The following is an 11,791-nucleotide window of genomic DNA, read 5'->3' as shown; positions in this document are numbered from 1 at the left end:
GATGGCAGCGGACAAATGTGGAAGTTACGGATAAGTCTTTATGGTCTCAAGCAATCCCCACGGTGATGGAATGAACGAGTCGTAAAGTCCTTACGTGACCATGGTTTCAAAAACGCTGATGGAGACCGATGCCTGTACATGCTGTCCACCAACGCCATTTTCTTGGTTCTCGTCCTCTACGCCGATGATGGTCTTATAGCTAGAAATACTACAAAAGCTGTAGACGAGTTCCTTTCCAACTTCAGTGATGAATTTGAAATCATCACAGGAAGAGCGTCAACCTATCTTGGGCTGAAAATTGATACGTTGAAAGACGGGTCTATATTTCTACACCAGAGCGCCTATGTCGAAAAAATCCTGAAGAGGTTTAACATGTAGAACTGAAAACCAGTAAAAACTCCCACCAGCAGTCCAGACACTACCGATCAGAGCAGAGAGTTTTTCTAGTCAACGACCGTATATGCCTCAACCATCGGAAGTCTCAGATACGCAGCCACAGGAACACGACCTGATATAGAGTACGCTGTTAATCGAGCGTCACAAGCTATGGCCAACCCCACAGTCGCCGACTGGAACTGGGTGAAAAGGATCTTTCGATATCTTAGAGGGACCTCTACACTTGGTCCCCTATTCAAGGCAGGCGATTCTATGACAACAAATCCTTACAGCGACTCTGACTACGCCAGCTGTGAAAAAAAAGAGACGTTCAACATCTGGAATCGTATGCTTAATTGGTAACACTCCAGTCACATGGGCAAGTAGAAAGCAACAATCCACCGCCTTATCAACCCCAGAGGCTGAGCTGGTTGCTGCCACTGAAGCAGTCAAGGACGTCATCTGGATTGAACGAATCAAGTCATTCCTAGGTGTCAGAGACAATGTTGTACCGACACTTCGAGTTGACAACGTAGGAGCCATCAAACTCATTAGAAATCCTGAGTTCCATCGCCGAACGAAACATATCAGTATTCGTCAATACTACGTCCGTGAGCTAGTTGAAGAGGGCGTGATCAACGTTATGTATGTTCCAAGTGAAGAGCAACTGGCCGACATATTCACCAAGTCGCTGTCAGCAGAAATCTTCATTCGTCTGCGTCACAAACTCAACCTACGTCACCTTGAAAAAATCTACAACGAGGGCGAGTGTTGAAGATAAGGAACGTTATCGGTTTTTTTTTCGTTCCGTTTTTTTTCTAACAGGTTAAAATGTTCAAGTGTAAATAAGATATTTTTTAATCACGTTTACTACTTTTTAACCTTGTATATATATTCGCTCACGGCGCGTATAAGTGTGTCACTTTAATTATGCCTTCCATCTTGTACAGTATTCACTATTAATATGTTTTAATTAATAAACGTTCGTTATTTTAATTACTGCATTATGACTTCTTACTAGTTTCATTAGTTAGTTAGTGTAGGGTAGCTTTGCTGTTATTATTGGAGTTAAATCTCCAATAAGGTCCCTTATGATACGCGCCGTCAACCACTGCCAGTGAAGGGGTTACCTTTTCGTTGGCGCCATCAACCGCTGCTAGTGAACGAGGTCTTTTTTCCTTCGCTTTACCAACCGCTGCAAATGAACCAGGACCCTTATAGTTGGCGCCGTCAACCGCTGCCAGTGAACGTAGTCTTTTTCCCTCGCTTTACCAACCACTGCAAATGAATGAGGTCCCTTTTCGTTCACACCGTCAACCGCTGCCATTGAACCAAGTCGCTTTTCGTTCGTTTTACCAATCGCTGCCAGTGAAGGAGGTCTTTTTTCCTTAGCTTTACCAACCACTTCAAACGAATGAGGTCCCTTTTCGTTGGCACCATTAACTGCTGCCAGTGAACCCGGTCCCTTATCGTTCGGGCCGACAGCCTCTGCCAGTGAAGGAGTTACTTTTCTTTGGCGCCGTCAACCTCGGCCAGTGAACGAGGTCCCTTTTCGTTCACATCATCAGCCGCTGCCAGTGAACCAGGTCAATTTTCGATGGCGCTATCAACCGCTGCTAGTGAAGGAGGTCTTTTTTCCTTCGCTTTACCAACCACTGCCAACGAACGAGGCCCCTTTTCGTTGAAACTAGCAACTGCTGCCAGTGAACCAGGTCAATTATCGTTCGTGACGACAACCGCTGCCGGTGAACGTGTTACCTCCTCGTTGGCGCAGTCAACCGCTGCCAGAGAAAAAGGTCCCTTTTCATTGGCGCCTTAAACCGCTGCCATTGAACTAGGTCCCTTTTCGTAGGCATCATCAACCGCTACCAGTGAACCAGGTCCCTTATCTTTACTGCCGACAACCGCTGCCAGTGAAGGGGGTACCTTATCTTTTTCGCCGTCAACCGCTGCCAGTGAACGAGGTCTTTTTTCCTCCGTTTCACCAACCACTGCCAACGATCGAGGCCCCTTTTCATTGGCACCATCAACTGCTGCCAGTGAACCAGGTCCCTTATCGTTCGTGCCGACAACCGCTGCCAGTGAAGGGGGTACCTTTTCGTTGGCGCCGTCAACCGCTGCTAGTGAACGAGGTCTTTTTTCCTTCGCTTTACCAACCGCTGCAATTGAACCAGGTCCCTTATCGTTGACGCCGTCAACCGCTGCAAGTGAACCAGGTCCCTTATCGGTACTGCCGTCAACCGCTGAAAGTGAAGGATGTACCTTATCTTTGGCGCCGTCAACCACTGCTAGTGAAGGAGGTCTTTTTTCCTTAGCTTTACTAACCACTGCAAATGAACGTGGTCCCTTTTCGTTCGCACCGTAAACCGCTGCCAGTGAACGAGGTTGCTTTTGGTTCCTTTTGCCAACCGCTGCCAGTGAACGAGGGTTCTTATCGTTCGCGCTGTCAAGCGCTGCCAGTGAAGGAGGACCCTTATCGTTCGCGCCGCCAACCGCTGCCAGTGAACGAGGTCTCTTTTCGTTCGCGCCGTCAAAAGTTGACGGTGAGCGAGGTCCCTTTTCGTTGGAGCTGTCAACCGCTGCCAGTGAACGAGGTCCCTTTTCTTTGGAGCTGTCCACCGCTGCCAGTGAACGAGGTACCTTTTCGTTGGTGGCGTTTACCGCTGCCTGTGAACAAGGTCCCTTTTCGTTCACACCGTCAACCGCTGCCAGTGAACTAAGTCCCTTTTTCATTGGCATAATCAACCGCTGCCATTGAACCAGGTCCCTTATCTTTACTGCCAACAAACGATGCCAGTGAAGGGGGTACATTATCTTTTTCGCCGTCAACCGCTGCTAGTGAAAGAGGTCTTTTTTCCTCCGCTTAACCAACCACTGCCCATGAACGAGGTTCCTTTTCGTTGGCAATATCAACTGCTGCCAGTGAACCCGTTCCCTTATCGTTCGTGCCAACAACCGCTGCCAGTGAAGGGGGTACCTTTTCATTGGCGCCGTCAACCGCTGCTAGTAAACGAGGTCTTATTTCCTTCGCTTTACCAACCACTGCAAACGAACGAGGCCCTTTTCGTTGGCACCATCAACTTCTGCCAGTGAACCAGGTCCCTTATCGTTCGTGCCGAAAACCTCTGCCAGTGAAGGGGGTACCTTTTCGTTGGCGCCATCAACCACGGCCAGTGAACGAGGTCCTTTATCGTTTGCGCCGTCAACCGCTGCCAGTGAACCAGGTCCCTTATCTTTCGTGCCGACAACCGCTGCCAGAGAAGGCGGTACCTTTTTGTTCGCGCCGTCAACCACTACCAACGAACGAGGCCGCTTTTCGTTCGCACCATCAACCGCTGCCAGTTAACGAGATCCCTTTTCGTTTACGCGTTCAATCGCTTCCAGGGACTGCGGTCAATTTTAGTTCGCTCCACCAACCTTTTCCAGTGAACGAAGCCCCTTGTCGTTCACGCCTTCAACCGCTGCCACCGTACGAGCCCCCTCCCTCCCCCCTGCGGTTACCACATTGTCATGGGGGGGGGGGGTTTGCGAGTGCCCTCGATGTAGTGAGCGCTGTCGGCAGGGTTTCCCATACCGAAATTGTTTTTTCATTATCCACAAATTTTCCGATTTATTTAACAAAACTTAGGTTAAAAGAATACAATTTTTACTTATTGAATTATGTTTTTTACGCAACCACGCATTTATTTGAATAAGTAATAGGCTTATCCACCCTCGATTATTTAAACATTTTGCAATTTTTATTCAACTATTGGTTATTTAAATAAATATTATTTAAATATCGACGATCTTATTTTATTCATGGTTAAAAATTAATCGAATGCCGAGAACTACTCACACTTGGATTAAGCGAACTGAAATCCAAAGATTTTCTTTTCAAAATAAATAATCGAAATTTTATGATTTCGAACATTCTTAAATTATGATTATTCTTATTTTAAGTTTTGGGACCCAGTTTTTTTAAATCTTAAGTTTAAATTATTGCATCACGTAAACAATATTTGTGTTTGCTTTTGCCGGGTGTTCCAAATATTGATGGTGCTGCAGGGTACGCGATCACTCAAAAGACAAGGAATCAGACATTTATATGACACGGAATTTTTAAAAATGTCGGGTACTTAAATATGGCAATTCTCACACTTCATTTTGTGAAACCCAGCCACTCACGTATGATTGGGATTTTACTGGCTACCGTTGTTTTTGACTGCTTCAAAAATATTATCTCTTTCGAAAGCCGTCCATTTTTCGTCGTTGGAAATGGCTCTGTGCAAATACTATCTTATATTTTACAATCATTCCTACTACGGAATTTTAAAACTCAAAATAATATTTTTGGTTTTATCCTTCGAAACAGTACAAAGTTCTCTTCCGAACAAATAAGAAAATTTTTGTTTATTTTATTACATTTCAATCTCCGTGATTCCTTCTTTTCAAACTAATCTTATTTTTAAGCCACCATAGAAATGACTACAGCCTTTTTTGCATCTTCTTTGATCAAATATGTTGATATTATTATAATCTGTAGATTTTAAGGAATAAGAATTGTCTGCTGATCGTCTACATAATAACTGGTATGGGTTTTTTTATTAACAAACTATACTGAAATTACTGTCAAAGGCTGGGATTTAAAAATAAACTTTGCTTAATTAAGCGATTTGAGTTAGGTACATTGCCTGACACAAAAAAGACTACAATCTTCAAAGGCTGGAAAATAAATGTATTTTAATAACAATATTTTTAAATTTGAAATTTAAATTTAAAAAATAAAATTGTTACTTTATTTTGTTTGAAGTATTTCGCAACTATAAGTTATCGACTGAGCAGAAATAGCTTTTCTAATAAAAAAACGCTAACATTTTTTGTATTCAAAATTTTTAAAGCTGAACATTTCATGCCAATGTGTATTTTAAATAACAAACTAGTGAAAAAATTAGAATCCCGAAATGTCAGATACCCCGCATAACGAAGTCGGACTCTGACAAGACCAGAGCTCGTTAATGTATTGATAAAGCCAAGTGGTTTTGATACTATGTCAGATGACCTTGTCTAATGATTTAACTCAATACTATAAATCAATATAGGTTGCAAGAAAGCAGGGAATAAAATTTCAGAATAAATTTTCAAATATTCAAAGAAATTTAGTCGCAGGCTTCCTTAATAGCTTTCAACAATTTTATCATCCTATATATTATTTTGTATAAAGAAGCTTAACAACTTTCTGCTATTGTGGAAACCAAAAATTAAATCTTCAATAAATATTTGAAGATATGGCTCGGCTGTTCAATTCAAGACAAACAACGAAGTACAAGGCCCTTGCGAGCACTGCCCAAGGAAATGATGACCCAAATAATTTAAGCCAATTCAAGGAAGGGACCAGAGGCCTAGCAATGGCCATATTTGCAGGATTTCTTTACTCTGTAACATCGGCAATTGTTAAGAAAGTTGCAGTTTCTTCAGGTAAGAGAGGTTGTCCATCAGAGTGAAATAAGATCAATGAAATAATTTTTACTATACTTTCGTCTTCTAAGGAGCCCAAAATCGAGCAGTTTGAGCTGCTCCCGTTACTCTTTTAGTGGCACTATGTTAATTGAAAAACAATTATCTGGCAGGTGAACAGGCAACCATTCGCTACCTTATCACTGGCGTGTTCGCATTACCATTGGCCATTTTCAGTCAGTGCGACTTCTACCGTGGCAAAAAATATTTCATGCTATTTCTCTTACGAGGAATATTTGACTCGTTCAACATTGTTCTTCGCTATGAGGCATTGCAAAGACTGCCTTTGACTGACGCCAGCATCATCGTCTTCTCGAGTCCCGTCCTAACGGCCATTTTCGCAAGTGTTTTTCTCAAGGGTATGCGACACATTTCTGATTTTTATAACCGTTGATTTCAGACCTTTTTGTTTGATTAGATAGATTTTAAATATGAAGGGAGTTAGTGTTTGAGCTTGGTCTTAAAGGACATCTATCAGTTAAGTATTCTTGTGAAAAGACTAAATATGAACAGTGTTGAACACTGCCGTTTCCCTCATTTCCACTCACTATGTCCATTATTCTCTACCACAAACGAAAGATCCCCCAATGTTCTGACATTCATCCTTAACGCTACTGCTAGAGTACCTTTAGCCGAGGGGCAGGTCCCTTCCTAGATTAACGACGCACCCCTCAAAAGATTAAATCCGATTTAATCGTAATTATTTTGATTAAATTCAATTTAATCATGATTAAGTTGATTAAATCACGTTTAATCATGATTAAAATGTTTAAATCCTGATAAAATGATTAAATCCTGATTAAAAAATTATATCGTGATTAGTATGATTAAATCGTACTTTAGTTTTGATTTTAATGATAAATTCCCGATTAAAATGATTAAATTCCCGATTAAAATGATTAAATCTAATTAAAATGATTAAATCTAATTAAAATGATTAAATCTAATTAAAATGATTAAATCTAATTAAAATGATTAAATCTAATTAAAATGATTAAATCTAATTAAAATGATTAAATCTAATTAAAATGATTAAATCTAATTAAAATGATTAAATCTAATTAAAATGATTAAATCTAATTAAAATGATTAAATCTAATTAAAATGATTAAATCTAATTAAAATGATTAAATCTAATTAAAATGATTAAATCTAATTAAAATGATTAAATCTAATTAAAATGATTAAATCTAATTAAAATGATTAAATCTAATTAAAATGATTAAATCTAATTAAAATGATTAAATCTAATTAAAATGATTAAATCTAATTAAAATTATTAAATCTAATTAAAAAGATTAGATCATGATTAGAATGATTAAATCTCGTTTAAATGATTAAATCCTGATTAAAAAGATTAGATCATGATTAGAATGATTAAATCTCGTTTAAATCGTGATTAGATTTTTAATCTTGATTACCCTGATTTAATCACGATTTCCCTGATTTAATCACGATTACCCTGATTTAATCATTTTACTATGATTAAGACGCACCCAAAATGGAAGTGACCTGCCCCTCACCTTTAGCTACGAGTTTGAAAGGCGAAAGCTTGGCCACATATGAAATAAAAAATATGATGACTAATATGAGTGTTGCTACTAATAAAAAAACAAAACTAGTGAAATGCGGATGAATCATTAATTAGCTGAATGTTACCTGCATATTATTCACAATTTGTAAAAATAATCTTTCTTCTAGGTTTATGTTGTAGGCTAAATTTTGGCGTTTATTCCTCTTTCAGAAAAATTTAATATTCGATTGATAGTTTCATTGCTACTGAATATGGCTGGTCTGATTCTGGTCGTGAAGATTCCTTGGATTTATTCTTCTCAGAAATCAGTGAATTTCTCCGATCAGTATCATATTTTAGGAGTTGCGTTCGGACTACTGTCGGCCGTTTGTTCAGCCGCGAAATTCGTTCTCCTTCGAAAACTCAGCGTGAAACTTCATTGCGCGGTAATTGGGTTCCATTGCGGCTGGACATGCAGCCTGATTTGCTCAACCATCACCTTATTTCAAGGTGGGTTTACTTTGCCAAACACCGAACTATTCGAACAATGGTGGCTATTGGTCCTCGGTCTTTTAGCTACGGTATCTCAAATGGTGTTGGCAAATGCTCTAAAATACGTAGGTGCTGGACCGGCCTCGGTACTAAGAACGGGTGCGGAGATATGCGCAACTTTTATTGGGCAAGTAACGGTTTTCCATCAAAACCTAGATCCAATTAGTTTAATCGGTGCTTTGTTAGTTATCGCAGGTGGGTCTATTTTGGAAATTTAAAAATATTTTATTTATTAAATATGCAAATTATTTGAAACAAAACTAAGATTTTTTAAAATTAAAATCTATTTTGCCGAAAAGCTGTCATTTTTAAATTTAAGTCTACAAGTGTGAAAAACCTAGTTTTGGAAGAACAAACAAAATAACAAAATTTGCTTTGAGTTAATAAAAAGTCACTTGAGTATTTATGTATATCACTTACAGAAACTAAATGATTTTTCGCTGCAAATGTTATGTTAATAAAATAGATTTTAAAATTGTACTTTGTGTTATTATAATGTTGTAACAAAGAATTATCCGAGGAACACTATTGAAGATAAAAAAAAAATTGTTTTCTGATTTTTGTTGTAATATATTTCTTACCTCTTCATCCTATTATTTTAAGAGAAAATAATATTTCAAATATAGAAGCCCAGTCATTGTTTTATCAATCGTTAGTCATAGTAACTGTGTTGCTGTTTAATATGTAACCTTGTTCATCTAAACTTCAACCTAAACAAACCAGATTTTCAACTACACGAGAATTCCCCGAGGCATCACATCTCTTCTGAATTAAGATCATGAGTTTAAACCAAGTGTTTAATTTTAAATAAGATTGACATCTAAACAGATATGGGTGTTTAAACTTCAAATGTTTTTATCTTCTACGAGTCGTCTTTTGGTCGTGATCATCTAATCGACCTTTGACCACAATCTGATACATTTGCGAGTACAAGGCACTACAGGGAAAATAGAGTTTAATAATTGATCACCAGAAATGATCAAAACTAGATGTCCGGACACCATAAAATATAAAATTACCCCGATATGTTTTGTGCAATAATTACCCACGTAAGATTATTAGCACACTAACAAAAAAACTACAAAGCAACTATTTTGAATCAAATCGCCCCTTCTTATATATGAAAGAGAAAATATACAAAGAGCGGGATGTAGGCAGAACCCAAACACCCGTCGAATAGAGAGAAAGGGGAGATTTCCTCAAAAGTAAAACTAATCGTAGAAGTGTGACTAAAACGCAGTTGAGTCTGTACAGTCTGGACTGCAGTGAATCTACTATCCTACAATTCGTAAGATAACTATGACACGGGGACAAGTTCACATATCAAATTTTGATGTGGAACTAAAAATGGAAGATTGGGATTTTTCCATCGAAAGAGATCCCTATGGGCATGTTACCCTTCGACGTCAAATTCGATTTTGGATCGATAAAAAAATGGGACAAAAGGACTCGATTAATTGCTATCGAACCATTCGTTAATAATAAGGTGATCAACTAGTGAAACAAATAGATCGATTGCAAAATTATAATCGTAGATTATAGTTTGAAACGTTGATTAAACATAACCAATGAACCAAAACTCCCTTTGGTTTTTACATAAAATCCCTTGGGATTGGTATAAAATAGTTTAACGTAAGGTGTAGCAGCCGAAACCACGCCAATTTCTACTATGCAGTAGTCCTGGCATATATAATTTTTCAAGTCTAGACGAATTGACTAAAATGCAGTGAAGCATTTTAGTCACTTCGTCCAGACTAGATTTTAAAGAATATGTTTCTCGTCCGGACTACTGCATAACTGCATTTTAGTCACTTCGTCCAGAATATTGGACAACGTTTAACATATATGAACTTGTCCCCGTTATTTTACGAATAGTAGGAAAGTAGATTCCTACCATTTACTGCAGTCCAGACTTTCTAGATTCAACTGCGTTTTAGTCACACCCGTAAGCAGCCCACTAAACCCACAGATAGGACCTGAAATGAGGATTCCAAAGAAAGCAACCTTTAATAGCTAACACCCGTTGTAACAAACTCAACGGTTAAAATTAACGACGCATAAATGAACCAAATTAAGCATTATAGAATGTCCAACACAAACTCGAGCGATATTGAATATAGATAGTCACTATATCTTTTAATTTGTACCAAATTCAATATCTAAAAAGTACCTACGAAGGTTGTTGGTTTCCCGCAAATCGGTTAAAAATCTAACTTTGACCTGAAATTCTGTGATGTAACTACAATCGTAGCTCAGTGTCGACGTAGGATGACTTCAATATAATTTTTAACCACATGAGTTTTATTTAAGAAATGTATATAGACTTAAAGTCAAAAAGCAAATTGTAGGCCTCCGATTACCTTATTTACCATATTGATTGGCATATCATTGACCATTTTAGAAATAATTCTTAAATAATCATTTAGAAATTGGCGTGGTTTCGGCGGCTACACCTTACGTGCAACTATTTTATACCAATCCCAAGGGATTTCTGTTATGTTTAATCAACGTTTCAAACTTTAATCTACGATTATCATTTTGCAATCGATCTATTTGTTTCACTAGTTGATCACCTTATTATTAACGAATGGTTCGATAGCAATTAATCGAGTCTTTTTGTGCCATTTTTTTATCGATCCAAAATCGAATTTGACGTCGAAGGGTAAAATGCCCATAGGGATCTCTTTCGATGGAAAAATCCCAATCTTCCATTTTTAGTTCCACATCGAAATTTATTTCAAATTTAAGTATTGCTTACTTAAATGTTAAGTGTTGTTGGCATTTCGTCAGGACTAAATACCTTGTTTAGCTTTCATCTACCGGGAAAACCAAGTTCGGTAAGTAAAGCTTGGTAATGATAGGAATATTATTAATAATAATAATAATCAGCAGATATTTGGCGCCGAAAATTAAAAAAAGATTTACGCAAGTTTAATGCAATGTACTTAAGTTACCTTCGATATCAGCCTAAGTAGAAGTTTATTTAATTTAATTCTTTCTTGAAACAGTGGCCTCGGCGCATTCAATGGGAATGGCTTAATTTTAATTTATGATTTCCACTACGTACGTACTGTCATAGCCTTGACCGTGACAATTTATTAAATCTTTTCCATTTCGTTCAAAATATTTGAGACTACTCCACCTGCTGTACGGTCTTTAAGGCGAAGGGTAAGACACTCAAGAACTCAGGTGTATATTTGCTATTGGAACTCTTATGAACTCCCCTGAACTCTAGAGAACTCTCAAGAACTCCCGCTAACTCTCAAGAACTCTCCTCGAACTCCCTGAAACTTTCGAGAACTCTCCCGAACTCACCAATGAACTCTCTGGAACTCACCCTTGAACCCTCAAGAACTCTCACGAACTCTCGCGAACTCTCGTGAACTCTCACGATCTCTCGCGAACTCTCGTGAACTCTCACGATCTCTCGTGAACTCTCGTGAACTCTCACGATCTCTCGTGAACTCTCGTGAACTCTCACGATCTCTCGTGAACTCTCACGAACTCTCGTGAACTCTCGAGAACTCTGCAGAGTTCGAACTCCCGGTGTACACAAAAATCCTAAGTGTCTTACCCCTCGCTTTAATTTCACAAAATCCAAGGAATGTTTCTTTAATTCGAATATTTAAAGGTTTATTGTAATCATTGGCAATATTTAAGTTAGGAAACCAAATACTTAGTTTTTCAACCTTGGAAATATCTTGGGTACTGTCAACAATTTTTGAAAAAAAAGGAAGCGTTTTAAATCTCTTACACTGAAATGTTTCGTACGTTTTGCTCTTAACATTGAATTATTTCCTGTTGGATCTTAGGCCTGAGATTATTAATCTTATCTAAGACTTGCTTCACAATTGT

General features: G+C 38.3%; 1 protein-coding gene across 1 annotated transcript; it reads left to right on the top strand.

The window, feature by feature from the left end:
* The first annotated feature begins 5,642 nt into the window (after positions 1-5,642).
* On the top strand, positions 5,643-10,976 carry LOC149945294 (solute carrier family 35 member G1-like). Its single transcript, XM_090176494.1, has 5 exons — positions 5,643-5,832; positions 5,985-6,230; positions 7,616-7,894; positions 7,961-8,131; positions 10,945-10,976. Exons 1-5 carry the CDS (start codon positions 5,643-5,645, stop codon positions 10,974-10,976), a joined length of 918 nt encoding a protein of 305 aa, XP_090032620.1.
* The last annotated feature ends 815 nt before the right edge of the window (positions 10,977-11,791 follow it).

This window comes from Leiobunum rupestre, chromosome 5 (assembly GCF_980474605.1).
Source record: "Leiobunum rupestre chromosome 5, qqLeiRupe1.1.hap1, whole genome shotgun sequence".
In the NCBI taxonomy this organism is placed as follows: Eukaryota; Metazoa; Arthropoda; class Arachnida; order Opiliones; family Sclerosomatidae; genus Leiobunum; species Leiobunum rupestre.
The sequence above is the reverse complement of the archived record's forward strand: the minus strand, read 5'-3'. Positions and strand labels throughout refer to the sequence as shown.

Bases quoted from the DNA above. Each gene is read 5' to 3' on its own strand.
- LOC149945294 (XM_090176494.1), top strand. From the start codon at position 5,643: ATGGCTCGGCTGTTCAATTCAAGACAAACAACGAAGTACAAGGCCCTT. The intron at 6,231-7,615 runs GTATGCGACACA...TTCCTCTTTCAG, and splicing joins CGCAAGTGTTTTTCTCAAGG to AAAAATTTAATATTCGATTG. The intron at 8,132-10,944 runs GTGGGTCTATTT...TTCTTGAAACAG, and splicing joins TGCTTTGTTAGTTATCGCAG to TGGCCTCGGCGCATTCAATG.